The sequence below is a fragment of the Pholcus phalangioides genome, unplaced genomic scaffold, assembly GCF_987345545.1.
Source record: "Pholcus phalangioides strain wild (caught in Gottingen) unplaced genomic scaffold, Ppha-v1.0 ptg000020l_1, whole genome shotgun sequence".
Taxonomy (NCBI): domain Eukaryota; kingdom Metazoa; phylum Arthropoda; class Arachnida; order Araneae; family Pholcidae; genus Pholcus; species Pholcus phalangioides.
Window position 1 is genome coordinate 11,401,543 of NW_028301613.1, and position 21,568 is coordinate 11,423,110.

General features: G+C 40.6%; 1 protein-coding gene across 3 annotated transcripts in view; it reads right to left on the minus strand.

Annotated features, from left to right (window-relative positions):
* LOC149070966 (ankyrin repeat and fibronectin type-III domain-containing protein 1-like) overlaps window positions 1–21,568 on the minus strand; it is a 310,181-nt gene that overhangs the window by 184,094 nt on the left and 104,519 nt on the right. For all 3 annotated transcript variants that reach the window (XM_089248733.1, XM_089248732.1, XM_089248735.1), the window contains 2 exons: window positions 15,178–15,311; window positions 845–943 (listed from right to left, as the gene is read on the minus strand). In XM_089248733.1, the coding sequence (XP_089104859.1) occupies window positions 845–943; window positions 15,178–15,311 (233 nt within the window). The remainder of the gene's footprint in view (window positions 1–844; window positions 944–15,177; window positions 15,312–21,568) is intronic.

Sequence of the window (21,568 nt, forward strand, 5' to 3'; positions counted from 1 at the left end):
TAACACTGAGTGTCACATATTGCTACTTATCATCCAGGAAATTTTTTCCTTTAGAAGATTCACTAGAGTGAGCAACAGATCCACTACAATATTCGGGAAAATGTTCATCTAATGTGTTCCTTCCTTCTACTTTTGAAGGTAGATGTCATCACTTTTTGAGCGTATATAATTAAACTGGTAGGTTAGACAAATACACGATTCCAACGTAGTTTATCTTTTCAGAGTAAAACGTAGTAAAAAGAAACATTTGATGATGAAAGAGACCCACTTTAGTGGATAAACATCGCTTCTGTGGCAAAAGGCATTTCTTTCAGGGAAAACGTGTTGAAATTCTGCTATCAATGAGAGATGCATTGTCACCACCCAGCAGATATACACACGTTCGGCGATCCGACACGTGTTTTGTCGGGAACAACTCATTCCTTATTCTAAATCAGTATAATCCCGGTATATCTTCATTGCAGGCAATTTACCACCGTTATATTCCGTTTTTGTGGGAGGAAAAGGTAGGGCTAGTGTTCTCAAAACAGCCGGTGCAGGAGGCACCGAAACACTTTTTCTATGGAGGGTGTCTCTGAAATGAATGCTTGCCTTGGGCGTCAGAAGTGATTTAGCCGCGTGTTTGCTCAGCTTGTGTATATGAAGGAAATTCTCATTTGTGAATTAATTCTGGAGTTGCAAAAACTTATTCGACAACTTATTGCGGGTACTCGAGCACCCCCAAGCTAAGACACCACTGATGCTTGCACCAAAGTTTATACTAGGTAATATTCGCAGGCCGAGCATGCTCGTTAAAATTCAAGTGGTAAATGGTACATCATTTATACAATTATACATTACTTACTTTCATTCGAGGTATCGGTTTTCTTGGCCGTTGCCCCAGGGCTTCGTTTGGCACGTGGTTTGTTCGGAGAAACTTTAAGCTCGCCGCCGCTGATGCCACCTGAAAAAGATGAATTACATGTCAAGATGAACAAAGTAATCTCTTAGCCTATAAGAGAAACAGAATGAAGAGGTTTCTACATTTTATGTTGCAAGTAAGTCTTAAAGTTTATCGTTATAAGCAACTCGCGTCGCAAAAATGACACGATGTATCTGGGTGTACAAATAGAGTTCAACTGAAAAAAGTCCCCCAGCAAATGACTTAAAGACGGAGGCATTGAAGGTCCCTGGGCGTTTCTATAATCCATTAATAAGTATCCATTATCCTTGAGTACAATATATTTATAAGAAGATTTTTAACAACTGGCTGTTCAAAAAAAAAAATTCATCTTCGCAAGAGAGAAGATTAATCTGCCTTTTGCGGGGAATCGAACCCACGTCCTTTCACTTTCCGGGTGAACGCCCTAGACCCTCCTGTCATAAGTCGCCATCTGGTGGCAGCGACAACAATTGTGAGCTTGGCCTGAGTCGATCGTCAATGTACGGTCCCTTTCAGTGCCCACGAGCTCCAAGGAATGATTGAGAGATTCGTTGTCTTTGTAGTCTAGCGCTTTCACCCGGAAAGTGGAAAGACGTGGGTTAGATTCCCCGCAAAAGGCAGATTAATCTTCTCTTTTTCCAAAAAAATTCATTGACGTCATCCTTGCATAATGCATTTATAAAGGCTAAAAACCGTTTTAAACTTTTTCGCTGTGCTGGAAAATGTTTCATCAGAAATTAAATTAATTTAATTTAATTTAAAAATCCTTAAAATATAAATTTTAGGAATTGGGCCTATAGTTGTAGTGTTAGTGTGATTTGAGATAGTTAGCTAATTCGCAAGGCTGAACTCGCTGCTTCTTTTTATCTTGCGTTTTTTAAGAAACTAAATTAAGCAATTATCTGGAATTCGCAGCTTAACACACATTCGTCTTAAAGAGAAAAGACATGAGAGAAGAAAAACATTATGAAAAAATCTTCTTATTGCATTTCATAGAAAATTTAGAAAAGAAATTCTCAAAAGAATAATAAAGAGGGAAATTATACTTATACTGCATTATATTTGAAGTAATATGGAGTTATAAGAAGATTAAATCAATGCTGTGAAGAAATTTTTAAAGCTATAACGAGCTTTTTTTGCATATTGTAAAAATTGTACTTTGTAGCTCAATACTTTTTTAGAGTGTGTTCTATTCTTTATATACATATTTATTTTATTCTTCGTGATTTGGTGTTGAGCATTCTATTTTACGCAATTTTTTCGTACAATCTCTTACGTATATTTTGCATAGTAATGTATTTTACATTATTTTAATTTCCTGTTAACGTTTTTCATTTTCCTCTTTTTAATTATTATTATTATTATCTAGCTTTAGCAATAGTGTTAGTATGCCTCGACCTCGACTAGTGTTGTGTAGAGCTTGCGACGGGAGGTTTCCCTGGTCTAGGGGTATAGTAGCCGATAGTTTCAATTGTAAAGGGTGCTTGGATAGGAAAAGGCTGGAACTAGAGGTCGAAGCTTTACGGGAAAAAGTTAGGGTGCTAGAGGGCCCAATTATAACGGAGCCTCTGGTCGTCGAGCCACCTGTTGATGACGACGCAATCTCCACGAATAACGACAGTTTAGAGGGCGAATGGGTGGTCGTGGATGAGGTAACGGGGGATTGTGATAGGGGTTTAATCATTGTGTGGTGTAGTAGTAGTACGTAGGGCCTCCAAAAAATGGTTCGGGGATCCATTCGGGGGGTCAGCCACCTCGTTGGGCAATTTGCCTGTTGTGACGTGGTATTTGTATTAAATGCGGGAAGCTCCAAGAACGTGACCCCAAATGAGGAGCAAATGTCCTTCAGGCCTATATTGAATTAATGGATCCTATTCCTATAACCCCTACTACCCCTTGGCAGTAGCTTAATTATTATTAGTAGTAGTAATTATTATTATTATTATTATCTAGCTTTAGCAATAGTGTTAGTATGCCTCGACCTCGACTAGTGTTGTGTAGAGCTTGCGACGGGAGGTTTCCCTGGTCTAGGGGTATAGTAGCCGATAGTTTCAATTGTAAAGGGTGCTTGGATAGGAAAAGGCTGGAACTAGAGGTCGAAGCTTTACGGGAAAAAGTTAGGGTGCTAGAGGGCCCAATTATAACGGAGCCTCTGGTCGTCGAGCCACCTGTTGATGACGACGCAATCTCCACGAATAACGACAGTTTAGAGGGCGAATGGGTGGTCGTGGATGAGGTAACGGGGGATTGTGATAGGGGTTTAATCATCGGAGATTCTATGGTTAGGGAACTTGGGAACCGAGTGTGTAGGGATTTTTGGGGTTTCGAGCGCTGTTGTCTTCCTGGGGGGGAAGATTGGCAACGTTCGAAACGTTTTTCATCGCCGTTAAAGTTGCCCTTGCGGATGATTCTGTGGGTGGAAACAAATCAGGTAGGAGCGAATATTAGTGAGTCTCTGTCAGAGTACCGGGATTTACTATTATCCGCTAGGGAGGGGGGTTCAGATGTGGCAGTGATTCCAGTGCTGCCAAGGGGTAGTAGGGGTTATAGGAATAGGATCCATTAATTCAATATAGGCCTGAAGGACATTTGCTCCTCATTTGGGGTCACGTTCTTGGAGCTTCCCGCATTTAATACAAATACCACGTCACAACAGGCAAATTGCCCAACGAGGTGGCTGACCCCCCGAATGGATCCCCGAACCATTTTTTGGAGGCCCTACGTACTACTACTACACCACACATGCACTCCGCCCCCCCCCCGCGGAACCCCCAACGAATCGGTACATGTGGGAATGTGCGTGTACGTGTAGTGAAACCTGACGTGAAGTTTTGTTGTTTCTCTGTAATGTTTGTTATGTGTAGTGCTGTCATCTGCCACAAGTTTTTCTAACTATGAGTGAAGTTATGATTGAATGATTTATCGTTGTAGGACTGTTGCTCTCTGTGGCGAGACTTTTTAACGGGGAGATCAGCTCGCATTTGCGCCTTGAAGTTGGGAACCACAGAAAACCAACTTCAGCCGACCACCACTGTGGGGTTCGAACCCGGATCCTCGCATCACGAGTCCGTCACTATAACCACTCGACCACCACAGCGGCCGATAGGTGGCTTCGTTCGGATGGGATCCATCTAAATAAGATAGGGGTCTGGGAGTTTTACGATAGTCTTGGGTCACGTTTTTTACTCCCAGACCAGGTAGTCGGGAATACGGGTTAGTTAATGATAATCACAACAGTACTGACGGGGAATTACCCACCTCTGACTATGATGGCTTCTCGATTGATACCAAATCACCGGGCAAATTAAAATGTCTGTTAATAAATGCCAGGAGCTTTGGTAATAAGAAAGATTTTTTAGAAACTATGATAGTTGTGGAGGGCTTGGATCTTATAGCCATTACAGAATGTTGGGCAAACGATGGGGATGAATCTTTCTTACATATCTCAGGATACGATACGTTTTTGAGAAATAGATCTGATAGGAAAGGGGGTGGATTGTTGATATACGTCAAATCCTCTTTGAAGGCTAGAGAGTGTAATGTACGTACGTGTGTGTGTGTGTATGTATGCATGCTCTTTATACAAATCTACAGTTTTAGACCGATCGTCGCCAGATTTTGCATATATACCAAACAGGTCCGGGATTGAACCGTAGGCTACTTTAAAAGTTCGTCAGAGCAGGGCAAATGCCCGAAATGGGCAAAAAACTGTCGGGCAACAATGGTTTTGGGGGCCTCAACAATCACTTTCGGAACGTTTACTTTGGTTACCGTGACTTCCAACAATGCGTTTCAGACGGGAATATATGCCTTTACAATGGTTTGTCACACCTTTAATTCTGTTATTATAACAGTTTATTCTTTTATAACGGTTTGTCACTTTTCCAATTTAATTGCAGAAAACCCGGGAAGCGGCGGGTATTTCTGCTAGCCTATATACAGGTTGTCCTGTAATCCTGTAAGTGATAATGCGGCCTTTATCTCATCAACCACCCATCGTATAGGTATAGTTTCAATTTGTAAAAAGCGTTTGAATAATATTCGCTGCACAAGCTGGACGTATGACGTCGCTAACAACAGAGAACAACAACTACGCTGACAAAACTGGGAATAAAAATGTTTAAACGTCAGCTGATGAACTCAATGTTTGCCTCAAATCATCAATACTCTGGCACGAAGTTAAAAACTTATCATTATCCACCAACATGCGAGTTCAACTGCAAAACGACTCGGCACTGCTATCATTTTCACATCAGTTGACCAACCAGTAGACCCAAGCACTGGACCGATTACGTTCCCAAATGGATTTTGCCAGTTGTTAAACTCAGTTCAAGAACTTGCAGACAAAGTCTTCCCAAAAATTCAACAAAATGACCAAAACCATGAGTGGCTTTCTGAGAGCGATTCTGGCACCGAAAAATGACAGTGTGAACAAGATCAACGAAAAAATCCTAAAAATTATTCCAGGAGACTCCACATCTTACAAATCGGTTGACACTGTCACAGACACAGCGCAGACATTTAGTTCTGTATCCTGCAGAATTTCTGAACTCCTTTGGATATTCCGGGTGTGCCACCATACAATTTGACCCTCAAAGTCGGAGCATCTATAATGCTTTTAAGAAATTTGGACACACCGAGACTCTGCAATGGCACCAGACTCTGCGTGAAGAAATTGCACAATTGCATCATTGAAGCGACGATGCTAACTGGATGTGCCAAAGGAGAGAAGACGTCTTCGTTCCACGTATCCCAATTATCACTAAAGAAATGCCATTCACTTTCAAGCGATCACAGTTCCTGATTCGTTTAGCTTTTGCCATGACAATCAACAAAGCGCAAGGCCAGTCGTTAGCAGTGACAGGTATCAACTTACTTGAGCCCTGTTTTTCACACGCACACCTTTTCGTCACCTGTTCACGTGTTGGTAATAGCAAAAATTTGTACATCTACACACCAGATGGAAAAAGAAAAAATATTGTGTATCCACAAGCGATTGCCTGAAGATTTTAATTAAAATATTTTAAAATAAAAGTAATTTTTTTTTACTTGATGCAGAAATTTTTTTGAGTAAGAAATAATTAATAAGCTATACATATATACATTTTTTACGGGGCGGGCAACGTCGCCGGGTACCTGCTAGTAACTAAATAAATTTAAGCACCATGACTGTAATCCGATAATGGGGAAAGATAAAATCTTATTCTTATATAAGGGGTTGTTGTATTTTTAATTTTTTTTTCTCTTAACTCTTTATGTTGGCTTCCTCATTCTTTCCTCCATGGGATCTAGATCGGGCAATACCTACCCACCCACTCACCCCACTATCTAAAACGTCTCAGCGCCGACTATATTAGACTATATTATGATGTACGTGTTAAAAATATCTTGTTGAACAGAACGACTTGGGGGGGGGGCGGCAAATGATATTTGTGGCAGGGATGAGACGATGAATCATCAGGACCGGTTGTTTGTTTACTTGAGCACCAGCACAGTTAAAAAGAAACGCCACAGAACACCCCCCCCTCCACTCTACGCATCACAATAATACTAAATCATTACAGCATCGCATCGTTCACCCGCAATTTGCTGAAATTCGCGATTTTAAAGGCGTAAATTATTTGACATGTTATTTCATGTAACAAAAAGGCGCATTCATACAAAACCGGCATTTTTTTTGTCACTCCTCAGAGCTGGTACCCGGTGCGGGTCGCACCGACAGCACCCGCCTTCCTACGCCAGTGTCGGTGGGACCCCACCACTCACAAACTCATTCCTTTCTCTATTCATTCCTCCCTCTGTACGATCAAGTTCATCGCAAAGAGATTGTGGCTGCATTTCGAACAGAGATGGCAGCACTAACGTCCTTTTATATGCGGGAAAGATTCCGCGAAAAAATAATAGGGGTCATTCAAGTATTACATTAGCATCGATGGGGGAGGGGTTTCCGATTTGCTGACTTTTAATGGCAAGGGGGGAGGGAGTGTTTGGATGATTTTTCGTCATCAACCACCCTTTATGAAAATATGAAATATTCTTAATGGCATCTTAAAATGACTCGGTGCGCCAAAAACGGATAAAAAACCTTTCGATAGTTATTGGGCACGTGAACTAACATTCTCCCTAATGATAAATCCCTTACAGAGCCACTTCAGCGATCTCTAAATGGTTCACGGATCCTTCAAGTGCTCAGGAAATGTGTCCGGATGGCTTAAGTGTTATGGAAATATGTCCGAGCCGCTTAAGTGCTCTGGAACTGTGCAACGCATCACTCAAGTGATCCGTAATTATGCCCGCGTTTCAGACGTGTTACACCTTTACAATGGTTTGTCACTTCTTCAATGCTGTGCGTATATATGTATAATAGTTTATACATATGTCTCCGTATTGTCTTTTGATATTCAACTGCATAAATTCATGTAGTTTAGGATGTTTTAAAATTATTTTTGTGCCCGTAAAGTACATCGAAAAAATTCCACAGCTTTAACTAAGCATTTTTGGAAGCTGAAACAGGCAGATATGGATAACTTTCAGTTCAGGGGGGGGGGGGGGGGGAAATCGAAATGCATAGCGCCCCTTAAAAAAGGAAAACAAATATATTCATTTCTACGTTTCTTTAAATCCAGATTTGTTTCCTTCATGAGTCGCGCAGGAAGTCGCCATATTGGTTAACTTGGACACGGTTTGTATGTCCTTCAAAGAGGGAGATATCACGTGATCCAAAAAGGAAAAAAACGTGAATCACGTGAATAATACCCGGCGCTGCCCGGGTTTTCTAACTAGTAAGCAATAAAACCCGTTTTTCGGACACAAACGGGACAAAAAAATTCACCCGTAAAAGGGGTGACCGTTAACCAGGGGTTTGAAATGCATACTTTTGTTAATGGGAAATACTTTCAAAATACTTTTAGTCTAAAATGGGAATTTTTTTTTTTGGCCGCATCTGAGGAGTGACCGTTAATACGGGTTTTACTGTATATAAGTAGGGACGGCTAAGATTTCGAGTGTTTTCCGTAAAATATGGGTCATATGGCCACCCGCTATAAATTAGTTTCTGGCCTGCAAGTGACAGAAATAACACATCTGGCTTGTGGACGGAAGAGGTTCCGCACACGATTTTGATATCATTTTTTTTCCAGTTGACACTTAGTCAAAGACCACTTGATTGAGCACCTAGGTTTATGGTCCCAGTACCTCTTGCAGCAGGGTCCCTAGGGTGGAATCCTAAATTGGTCCTCCTAGAGTAAGTAAAACCGCAGCGTGAAAAACAAAAAATGAAGAAAACTGTCCCGAGCTCCTTAGCTGGAGTCCTGACCCTTATGGGAGGCCATGTCGAGGTCACCAAGGATTCCCCGGTGCCGTGTCGAGCAGCTTTATTTTTATTATCAGTTTTATTTAAGTTTTCTGATTTCTTCCGCAACACATTCCTTGTCCCTCTTGTCAGGGCGGAGACAACCTTTTGTAAACCAATTGGTCTATAATTCAACAGAGGCGGCTCTTTTATACCGAGCACAATTCCGGCCTATCACCATGGATAATTTACTACCGATCGAGTTGTTCGAAGTGTGAGTGTGTGTACCCAGCAGTCTGAGTGCGTACATGGTGGGTGTGCGTGAATTAGTGTTGCCATCAAATCGTGAGTGAAATGAAATGATTGAACGTTTGTAGGGCTGTTGCTCTCTGTAGCGAGACTTTTTAACGGGACCAGTGCAGCTACAAGAGTAACCACCCAAGCGGGGGGGAGGAATGTCAAATCCGAGCTGAAAGGGCAAAAAAAGCTTTGTCGACCAAAAAAAATGTGGTTGACGGCGTCAGAAATAGCTCTCGCACGAGTAAAGATTTTTCTCGAGCCACCGCTGATAATTATGTCATGTAATTAGATTATATGTGATGTAGATAACATTATATAAATTATGCAGATGGCGTATCTATATGAATAAAAAAATCGATATTTTTGCTGCAAAAACAGGAAATATAACTCCACACATCCATTGTTTAAAATTCACTATCGATAAATAAAATTTTCACATGCAGATTATAGCCTACGCTACCACGGACTTCATACGATGGTATATTTTTCCCCCTCAAAGTATCGATATTTTATCAAGGATTATTCGTCTCAGCGGATTTTACGGAGGAAATTAAGGTTCCAAAGGAAGTCCTTACCAGTCGCAGAAGCAGAGGTGTGAAAATAATCGTGGGCTTATTACCAGACGCGGGGCTCAATGTAAAAATAATACTGGGCCAGGGGCATTCTGACAATTTCAAGCGTCCAAAAAAATGTTTGTGGGTGGGGGAACCCTCTAGCTTCGATTTTACATAAGATGCTCGCCTAAAGTACCAAAGGATGTTTAGCGGTGTCGCGAGTTCAATACCCGGTTCGTCCTTGTCAGAAAACTTTCCTGACACAGGGGTACAAGAAAGAAAAAAAAAAACGGCGACTTGACCGCAGCAAGAAATTGCTACCGCAGGGAGTCCCCCATCGAGGGGTTAGCGCACCAACCTCTCGACGAGTATAAAAAATAAGCCTGCCGTTCGGAATCGGCAATAAATTGTAGGTCCCGGTCTAATTAGCCCTCGTGTGCAGAAAATGACCGTGGTGCGACAAAAATGATCAATGATCGATTTTACATATCATGGCTCCCTCATCTTACATCTAAACTCCTAGGCCGAGATCTTTGACGGGCGAACGGGAAAATTTTCAAAAAATTCGAACCTAATGAAAAAAATAATTCCAGCACCTATTCAAGTAAATAATTAATAAGAGAAGGATAATTTGATCTAGGAACTAATGAAAGAAAATTCCAGGCCCAAAATAAATTAGGAATAAATAAAAGAAATAATTCCAGAAATGACGAAAGCCTTCAGTAATTTGGGGCCTCCATGTTTTATTCGAGGCTCTGGGTATCTCCGGCCCACAACTAGACAAAACGCCATGGGCATACATAAATTTTTGCGAGTCCTCTATTTTGGATAGAAAATAGGTAAATTTGTTATTTTTTTAGTTTATATTTTTTCACTTCTATTTACCGCTCGTGCGGACGAGATGCAACCGCACTTGGCACACACCCAAAAAGGCGGCTCGTGTGTGTGTTTGCCCTCCATAAACTAAAACAAACTTCTGCCGTGAACAAGACTAATTACGCAGCAGGTTGTAAAGAAAGTCTATAAGTAGTAAAGAAAGTCTGAGAAAGTTGTGCTTTTTGAAACAGAGATGGCAGCACCATATACTGAAATATTCGGAATCGCGACAATGAAATCTAAGGTTACCATTCGTCCCCTTTTCAGGTTTCCGGAATTAGATTTTTTTGGGGAATATCCAAGGGCGTAGCCAGGGGGGGGGGACTTGGGGGTCTGGTTTCCCCCCCCCCCCGAAATGTGAGAAAATGACCGAAAAAAGGGAAAAAGATGGCCAAATCTATTGTTCTGTCACTTTGGTCCCCCCCCGAAATGAAAGTGGTCCCCCCCCGAACGAAATTTCTGACTACGCCCCTGGGAATATCTGTTTTTTCAGTGTTTGCGTGTGTATATGTGTTCTTTCCCATTACATATTTACACTTTGACCAACGCCCTCAAAATTCCCAGACGCATCCAAGTTGCCTCCAAACAGGCAGATGGTATTTTAACCATGGCTCAGATTGCCGCAGGATAACATGAAAACGACAGTCGGAAAAACCGCTCTGGAAGAAAGAAAATCGCAATATCCATTTTCAGAATACAAGAATACAATTATTGCTCACCAACTGCAGATGATGTGCACTAAAGGGGGGGGGGGTTTAGCAAACCCTAATAGGAGCAATGGAATTGCATTCCCTACTAGGAGGCTTAACCAGCACCTCCTAGAAATAGAAAGCCTCTGCATTGTTTGCCGTAAACGTCATTCAGACTACCTAGCAAGTTTGCCACATTTTGAAACCCAGCATCCCATTTCGTTTCTTCTTATTTTGGCGTAGAATCTTCCTGATTGGCTCACAAATACCGCATAGTGATTGAATGTAAGGCATGGAAATCGCCAATTCTGAGCCCGATCATTTCTTTTCCTCACAACGATTACACTGGACGAGCAGGGAATTTGTTTCCGTGAATATTCTGAGGGGAAAATGGACTATTTACTCACGTCACAAGCAGATTGCGGAGGCCTCCTTCCTCTAGGAGGGGCTGGCTTAACCCAGGCTGAGGGGAGCTGCTCTCGCCAACACTATAAAGACTGGACCTTGGTCTCCAACAAAAAAAAGACTTTTACCTGACTTATTCCCTATAAAGATGCGACAAAACCAAACGATTCGATATCTCGCAGGAATTCATCTACTTTCCCCCCAGATGGTTGTATATTGGGTAGCAGATACCCCTCAGGCAAACCGGGGTTTTTCCACTCGATAGATACATTCAAACCGGGGGTGATACTGGTGGTATCATCATCTTCCTGATCGAAGTCACCTTCATCAAGGAAGAGTGGGCGTACGATATCTCTAGTTAAAAAAAACCACTTCCAAATATTAAAAAAAACTTTTGAGGGCCCCTCCTTGCTCTAGGCAAAATTATAAAACTGGCCAGACGGTGGGCACAATTCATTAAAAGTGAGGGGAGATGGATCGTTAATTTTTTTCCCTTTTTGCTCTACCTCGTAATGTGCTAGACACATATGCCAAAATGTCAAGACGTTTCTTGAATTCATAATCCTAAATTGAAATTCGAACAAAATTTCCGGTAAATTTAAATAACTTATTCAGGCCCGAAATTTGGAGGGGGTAAGGGCTTTGAAATACACTAGAAATAGTATATACATACATACAAGGCGTCCATAATTGAAATACCCTATTTTAAAGTGGCCTACAGGCGAAACCAGTCATGAGAAAAGTGTGAAATTTTGTGGGGGGACTTCATGAAGCGATGGGAATTTAATTAATTCAGAAGGGGAGAAAATTAGTTGCACATGACGCCACCAGAAGGCGTTTCACTTTGAATACCTGTAGTAAACGTAAATTTATGTGATGTCACGCAGCAGCTTTTATAAAACCTAGAAACATTCGCGGAGATCTCTATCGATAAGTTTACGAGATCGCGCTTTCTTGGTCAAATTGTTTTACCAAAACGCAGTAACTGCTCTAAGGAAATATCGGACTTGGAAGAGGATTTGAAAAGGTCCAATGAATTCATATCGGAGTATGATAACGAAATTTGAAACCACAGGATCGTTGGCTGTTCGTCCTGGAAGAGGAAGAAACCCCGTTTCTATAGACGCAGTGCAGGAGGTTTCGCTTCAAGTGGTAGAGGACAGAGCTTCAATTCTCGTCGTAGCCATAGGCGGAGATTGACTTGGAAGTCTGGGGGGCAAGGTCATTATTGCTGGGGGGAGGGGGCACGATGATGTCAATTCATTTATACATATATACATTAGATCAGTCGACTCCACGTTTGACTCAGGGGCACGTGGGGCCCCCCCCCCGTATCGCCGCCCATGGTCGTAGCACTAGTGTTAGGCGCGTAGCACAGGCGTTAGATAGGCCACGCTCAACTGTCCATAAGATCATGCGGAATATCCTCCGATATTATCCGTACAAACTGTCAGTTGTGCAACGGTTGCTTCCACATGATTATAACGTTCGACTCCGGGTCTCACTGCAGTTTCTAGCTCGCGTTGAGGTCTGTTCAGAATGGCCTTGGAATGTTCTCTGGACAGACGAAGCGCATTTTCACTTGGATGGTGCAGTCAATACTCACAGCTGCCGAATTTGAGAACCGGAAAATCCGCGTGCTATCTTAGAGGTTCCGTTGCATTCACCAAAAGTGACGGTATGGTGTGGATTTACTGCATCATTTATTCTCGGTCCTTACTTCTACGAGGCGTTACGTTCTACTGGTCCAGGGACATGTTCGATCACCGGGAAGCGATATGCATTGCTGTTACAGAACGAAATTGTTCCGGCTCTGCAAGCACGTCACTGCCTTGCAGACACAATCTTTATGAAGACGGAGCTCCTCCACACATTGCAGTGCGTGTTGAGAATATTCTTAAAACGCATTTTACAGAACAACGTGTGTCATCAGCCGGCACGTCCCTAATCTATGGCCTCCTCGATAACCGGATCTTAATCCATGCGATTTCTGGCTTTGGGGGCATTTGAAACGTCTGACAAGTTGTGCAATCCAAGAACTTTACCTGTCCTTAAATGCAGCATTTCATGCCACGTGCTGCATTTCCCAGCACACACTTCGGTCAGTTGTGGAACATGCGATCTTGTGATTTCATATGGAATGTGAAAACGATGGCCATAATGTGGAACATGTTTTGTTGCAGTAACAATTTTAAAGTGTTTAACAATTGTTAAAATTGTAAACATTTGTCTAAATGTCTTTTATTAAATAAAACGCCCTCTTGTGGCAACATGTGCAACTGTTCCCCCTCCCTGAAACAAATTCTCATCATTTCATGAAGTCCTCCACAAAATTTCACAATGATGAAATTTCACAATTTCTGATGACGAGTTTCGCCCGGGGAGGATACTTTAAAATAAGGTATTTTAATTATGGACGTCCTGTACATTGAGTATGTGTTCTTTGCCCCCCCCCTCCCCAACCCGGGAAAAGTTGAAATGACGGGCCTGAATTTATTGACGATTTATCATATTTACTAATACGAACTGGGATTACACATTATCACCGGTGAATGTGAGGAGCAAAATTCATTAATCTCAGAAAAATGGTTGGTAACTATTCATAGGTGATTATGCATAATAACTGAATTTATCAAATTGTCGTAACATATATAACGGTTCTGTTTAAATTGGGAAAATTTATTGGTTGGTATATTTTTTCGGAAAAGTAGCGCCACCTTGTGAAAATTAGGTAGGAAAAATGGTTTCATCAATGGTGCGGAAGCAGGCATCCTTCTCAGGGCCGCAACTAGGGGGGCGGGAGCAGGCGGGTCTCGTGCCCCAGGTGCTAGACCCGAGGGGGGGGGGCAAATTTTATTCTGAAACCTCTCCAACATTAAGAGGGGCGTCAAAATGCGCGCTTGTCCCGAGTGACCAAGCATCTAATTGCGGCCCTGATCCTCCTTTCGCATTTTTCGAATCTGGTAGCCCCTAATCAATTCCGATTCCTTAATCAATAACCCGATTCACCGAAAGCTAGTGATGATTTCTAAAATTACCGATTAAAAAAAACGGCAAGATCCAAATTAACAAATTCTAGGATATGACACGCATGTTCAACATATCGCCCCTCTTATACCCGAGACAAATGTGCAAATTTTCACTTTTGGGTTCATCAGCTGGTCATCACTTATACAGTCAAACCTCATTAATGAGTCACTCTTGGGAGAGCAAAAATATGATTTAGTAAGCGGAGTGACTCGTTAAACGGAGTAAGCCATAGCTGTGCCAATTCCTGCCTGAGGACAATTGGGACTTCCAAAAAGTGGCCCGTTAAGCAGAGTGACGTTTTAACCGGGTGACGCACTAACGAGGTCTGACTGTATTTGTCAAGTTTCGCAAGAAACGCAAATGCATATCCTCTATTGAAACACGTTTTACACAAGAAATTTAAGAGAATAACTTTCTTAGAGTAACATTCAAAAGTCGTTTTCCAAGTTCTAGAAATTTGCTCATTCATGCTCCTGGTAAAGAGAAACGATATTATAATAGCTTCAAGCGGGCGACGTTTTATTCCTTAATCTATTTCTATGTTTGTTTGAACCCGTTCAGTGGACATATGAGTGAAATGAATAGAATCTTACAGCACCAATCAATATTATATAGTTACAAACACCACATTTGCTACGAATGATTTCTATGCTACGACCACATTTGAAAATATTCGATTAAAATTTTTTGATTAACCAGTTAAAAATTTTGATCAATTCCCAGCCCTACTAATTATAAATGGCCGTAATTATCACAAAAAAAAAAAAAAAAAAAAAAAAACGTTAACGTGGCGATGACCCCGAATCATAGGGATCGATAAAGTATGGGGTATATAAAAATAGGGACCGGCTAGAGCCCGAATTTCGGACATTGGCAACTTCGGCTTTAACAGTAGCACATAGATCACTGAGTATATGTTTTTTGCTCTCAATGGAAAAAAGTTGAAATGGGCAGGCCTGTTTGGGGGGGGGGGGGAATCATTTCGTGGAGAAAACCCTATTAATATATTTATTGAATGGGCTTTTTTTTCGGATGGGGGGGGGATAATCTTATTGGTTAGACGACGATTTATTGTGGAATTAATGGAAAAAGACGAGAGTCCGTACTCACCCGATGTGATTGTCCTGGACGTTGGATTAAGTTGTCCCTGTAATATCCCCAAGCTCGGCGTAATGATTGCTGGAAGTGTCTTCGCTCTCAGCAGAGGGATTCGCTTCTTGGCTGCTGTCTTCTCGTTCAAATAACTGACAACCAAAAAACAAACAAAATAAATGTCAAACTGATTACGTAAATGCCGTTCTTTAACACAATCATTTCAGTTCTGGTATCGTTGAAAACTATTAGAAGGCTCTGAAAAAAATAATACCGAGTCGTTATTGAAAGAGGTATTTGTCGGTAACCATAATTACACAAAAAAATCCCTCCGACATTTGGGAGGGAAAAAAATCCATTGCTTTTGCATAGTACCGTGTACTGTTTAGCGTATAGGCTGTTCCAGAATAGGCAGAATGAGAAGAACATTGTTCTTCCGGTGAGAACCCATTTATTCGGAAGATACGTGCATTTTGTCACTTCAGAAGTCAGAAAGATATAGTAGCGTAACTCGGACCCCCTCTCCGAGGCTTTCATCCACTCGTGCTTCTCTTATCGTCCTCCTCTCTATTCTTGCATTGTCATTATTCCTGTCGGTCAGACATCCAGAATTTTACCATGAATCTCTTGCCGCTAATGACAGTAAACCCGCATGTCCCTTGCGTCTAACCCCACATTTACTCGCGTATCCTTTACCCTGATCGCCCTATTGCCCTAATGATGACTATCGGGACCTTTCTCCTAATGGTCATATCTGCGGGTTCATTTACACCAAAGTTTTCGAAACTTTGTTCTTTCTATCGTCCCCTTCTTCAGAATTTTTCTCGTCGCCCCCAACTCAACCCGTAGGATCCTATGTTCAGTAGCCTCCACCGCGGCCAAACACGTGAATTACAAACGTTTGAAACGTATGTATCTTCATCTCAACGAACGCCGTTGTTAGAGTTTGTCAACGCCTCGGGAGGGGGGGGGGGTGTCGCAACGCATACTTTGAGAACCAGTTTCCTGGGGAGGGGTGGGAGAAAGATCCACGGAGTTTTCCTTTCCAGAACAAAGACAATATAAGTGACAAATTTCAGGGGGAAAATAAAAAAAATTATCGACTTCTACAGTGAGTGGAAGGAGGGGTGTCCCCAAATACTTAACTGCGACCCTGAGAAGCGATTCACTTGATATTCTTTCAGTGTTCGACTAAGGGGTCATCGGCAAATGCTGATTGGGAGGTGGTCAGAAAGCAGAAATTCGATGGAAAGTGAGAGGTAGAAATTTAGAAAAGGGCCAAGGGAAGACATTATAGCGAAAACGGGCAGAAATTCAAAGGGTGGATTCGCACCTTTAGACACTCACCGTGTCGTGTCAGACACGGCATACATTCTTTGACATAAAAATGTTTGTCTGCGCCTGCGCAGCCACGATACGATAGAATGAATACCTTCATTTGTTTCATGTTAAAGAATGTTTGCCGTGACACGACACCGCGAATGTCTATAGACGTGAATCCACTCTGAAAGGGGCAAAAAGTTGGGCAGAATTTCAGGGAATGCCAACGAATGGAACAGGTTGATTCAAGAACAAATCTCTACCCGTGAGGGACCCGACCTATTTTTCGCGCCTGTTGACCACGTTTCTTTGACCGACAAAGTTTTTGTTTTGGTCTTTCAACTCGGATTTGGCGCCCCTGAGATGCGACCGCACTGAGCGCAAAGCCCAAAAGAGGCATAAATTCAGAAAAGGACGAAGACAGACGTTGAAAAGTCAGAAAAGGCCATCTACTGGGTCTTACATATTGTCACAGTTTTAGCAAGTCCTAAAAACATGAAAATGATACATAGATAAATAGATTCCTTTTTACTAAGGCACAAACTCATTGGATAGGTGTCGCGTGTCGGATGATCGAAACAAATGTCTCCTGCATCGCTGAGCTCCCCCCCGCAATCATTTTCCCGTACCTGGCAACCCGTCTAGAAAGGGTGACTGTTCTTATGTTATACAGAGCAGAAGACCCCCCTAAAATGTTTACACTACAAACAGTACAAAATGTAATTCAATCATAACATCATTCACTTCTGAAATATAGATGGCAGCACTGAAAAATAAAAAAACACTACATACGCACTCAGATACGCGAATGGCTCTCATGAAGAATCATATCCACATTCAAAGAGCCAATTAATTCCATGGTTTTCTCCACGAAAGGTTCGCGAATTAATCGCATCATGAAAAGGGGGGAATTAACACTCTTTTGAATCAATGTACTCTCAAAGTTCGATGCTGGTCCACGTGTGAAGAATCAATTGTTACACGTTGAAATATCGAATAAGGAAAGATCTTCGGTTCGATTCAAGGCACGTACATAATGGACTCTCCTCCATCTAATTTATCATATTTACTCCCCTTTTGTTAGCCCAGAACGAAGAAAGATTCAATTATAAGCACGTTGTCTCGATTACATTTCGGGATATTTCTTGAATGTCTCGATGAAGATAACTGAAATCCAATTGGAATATGAAACGTGGGTAGTTCTCGACATTTTTATTCACGTTTTAATGGCCTAGGAACTTAAAGATGGATGTAGCGTGGGCCAAAAGTCACTACACTTGAAAAAACCATAATGATCAAACAATATGCCGCGTGACTTTGCTCCTTTGAAAATTATAATTTGCATAAAAAAATAATTTCCTATTCCGTGTCTTCGAATTAAGATTCAATTTTATCCGTCAGGAAAAATGCTTCTCGTCAATCAAGAATGCCAGAATGAACATATTACGATGAATGTGATAAATCGGTATTCATGCATAATAACGGATAATTACGCATAATTGCCAATCGTCTCTTCCGACATTTTCACTTTTACCGTTGATTATTCCCGATTGAAGTTAATGAGTATTATAGATACGGAAGAAATCATGCTTCAGACTTCTGGTTAAGGAAATCGGGTGTACCGATCCGGTCTGTCCAATCTGTCGGAACTGAAAGATGCTATCCGCCGAGAGGTGTCATGAACCGAACCTGCTGCAATCTGCCGTTGCTGGATTTGTCACACGCCTGCAATGTGTTATTCCCTGTGGTGGTGGTCATGAGGAAAACACACACTGCTGTAATATGCGATTTGGAGGCATTCTGTTCGTCATTGGCGTATCTTTTCTTTGACTTGTGTACATCAGCGTCACCTGTCGGCTGCTTTTGAGGTGTTTTTTTTTCGTCTTAAAAAAAATCCCGTGACCTAGCGATTTTTTTATTTCGGTTATTTTTGAAGTTTTTATGAATTTTTAAAGTTTCTACGGACTTTTTTCCCACCCTGTATATTTCCTTGGTCGCGTAACAATGATAAACAAGATTTAGGAAACAGCTTCATAAAGGATGGGTCATGAACTGTTTTCGTAAATCGGGCTTTGAAGATGGTCAAGAAATACTGCAGCGATGCCGATTCCAGAATAGTGGAATAATATAGGGTCTAGGTCAATTCGTCGCGCTCAACTTGTCGCGGGACAATTCGTCGCATTCAATTTGTCGCAGCGTCAATTCGTCGTGCTACAAACTCGTCGCGGTACAAATTTGTCGCAGACTCATTTCGTCGTGACAAATTTGAATTGCTTTAAAATTCATATGTTTGTTGTGATCTTATAAATAGGGTAGTTGCTTTAGGCGTAAAAAATGGAACTAATTTTTTTTCTCATTTATTGGAAATGTTCCCCCTTCCCATCTGTTTTAATTTTTAACAAATGAAGGAAAGTATTCATTGAAGTCATTAAATTTTTAAATTTTAATTTTTACTATATAAGCCGCATTTCCGCCGGGACTTCCATTTCTCGCAGTGAGGGATGTTGAAGAGCTCACCCAAATAAAAAAATTGAGACCAAATAAATTTTTAAATTTTAATTTCCACCATATAAGCCGCATTTCCCACTTTTTGTCGGGATTTGAGTCCCTGAGTACGGGTTTGAGTCCCTTATAAACGGAATGAATGGCGGTTTTCAGCCCCTCCCCCTCTTCAATGTTTCCTTCATGTCGGCACCTTTGACTGGCCAAGGATGCCAGAAGTGTTTGAAACTTGTGGGTTCTTGTCTTGATCTTGAAGTAGGAAATTTTGGTTTCTGAATCATTTCTCTGGGTACTCATACCCTTTCCATAAAGTACCCTGGGCACCAACAGCATCTCTCTCTGACACCACTGCAAATGTCAATCGATTTTTGATATTTTTTTTTTCAACTCTGAAGTAACAACTCTCGAGTGAAAAGAATGAAATCAGACTTTCAATTAGCCCATTGTATGTAACTTCGTGTACGTGACACTCGAAATTAAAATTAATCGTTAAAGATAGGCTCACTGTAATTTGGGGAATATCATACAAACCGAAATTTTTTCACATATTGAAATTTTATCACACCAAAAATCAATTATTTAACACTTCAAATTTTTATAACTGAATTTTCAAATATAATTAAACTTTTATATGCAGTTAAATTTTTAAATGTAATTGATATCGCAATTTTAATTTCGATGAACTTTCCGCATTGACAAAAAATAATTATTTTCAGTTAACTGCGTGTACACTTTTGTTCATGTTTTTATTTCACGTGTAAGACAAAAACCTACATACAAGCTCGCGTACAGTGAAGAATCGACGGTTCGACGAATTGATTCTGCGCTGTAATATATAAATTGACGTCACGACGAATTGACACGGCGGCAAACTTGTACAGCTACGAATTGGAGCTGCGACGAATTTGTACCGCGACGAATTGACACTGCGACAAATTTGTATTGCGACGAATTGACACTGCGACAAACTTGTACCGCGGCGAATTGGCACTGCGACGAATTTGTACCGCGACAAATTGAGGCGTGACGAGTTGAGCGCGACAAGTTGAGTGCGACAAATTGACCGGCTACGAATAATATAGCAGCAGCAGAGATCAATTATTATAACTATATATAATTAAAATTTAGGAAACAGTTTTCGCATAAAAAAAAATTTCGATTATAAAATTTCAGAAATTGTTGTAAGTATTATCCTATGTGAATGTTGATGATTAACTTAAAATTTGTGGTCATTATACAGATCCAGGATAGATGAATTACAATAATTCGAATTTTGGATGATTCGAACTTTCTCCCAGTGCCTGGAGTTCGAATTTACCAAGTTCGACTGTATCACCTAAATTCAACCACTTATCAGTTTCTTTCATATGTGATGGGTGCGCTACACATATTTTGCTAAACATAAATTCATTTTTCATAAACATTGAATTAAATTAAAATTTTATGATAAAAATGTACTAATTATCAGCGTTGTGTAATGTTAGCTTGCTTCACATTTACCGACATTTTTTTAACACAATCAACATCACCGATCAAATCCATCATCCTAGGCTGAAGTTAGAGCAAAATTTACGGTAAATTTAAGAACTAATTAATTGACGATTTCAATCAATCATATATTGCTGTCCCGCCCCTAGAGGCATACAGCGGTTAATTGACGATTTATCATTCACCAACACGAGCTAAGAATTATGCATAATCACCATTAAATGTGATAAATTTGCTAAATTATCAAAGCAAAGTGGTCGGTAATTATGGGTAATAACCGGACTTATCGCATTTACCGTGACAATAACATGAAATACAGAATAGATTTTTTAAATTTTCAAACACTTGTCATATTTTGTCATAAGATGCTGAAAATTTTGTTTCACAGAATGAATCTACAAAAAACCCCTTACTTTCTTTTACCAATTAATTTTTTTTACAGCAATAACTCCACAATCCTCCAATAATTCCACGACTTGAGAATGTCCTCAAACCAGAAACAAGCACGACAATTTTTCTTCCCTTTATTCTGAAATTATTTGTGATGTTACGGACACTTAATGCGGTCTTCATGCATTTTAAAGAGATCCGTATGTATTCCTTCCTTTAATTCTTAAATCGCTTCTTTCAATATTTCTGAAGTTTTTTCAATAATTTTCAAATTATTACCTTCAAATAATTCTGAAATTATTTGAAAATGTACCTTCCAAAAATATTCTTCCGTTGATTAAGAAATTATTTGTGATGTTGAGGATAGTTAACATAATCTTCACGAATTACCAAGAGATTCATATGGTCAACTCATTCAATTATTCTGAAATTATTCCTTCGGCTAATGCTGAAATTATTTTTATGTTAATTCCAAAGTTTTCATTTTTCCGTCAGTTCTGAAGTTATATCCTTCAATAATTCAGAAATTATTTCTACCGTTACTCCCAAAATTATTTTTTCCTGTCAATTCTGAAAAACTAATCTAAAACTAATACTGAAAAAATGTCTTTCAATAATATATATTTAGAGAATTTGTCACATACTCTGAAAATATTTGATATGTGCTCAAATTGTTATGCTAGTATTTTTCAGCATTTCTGAACATTCA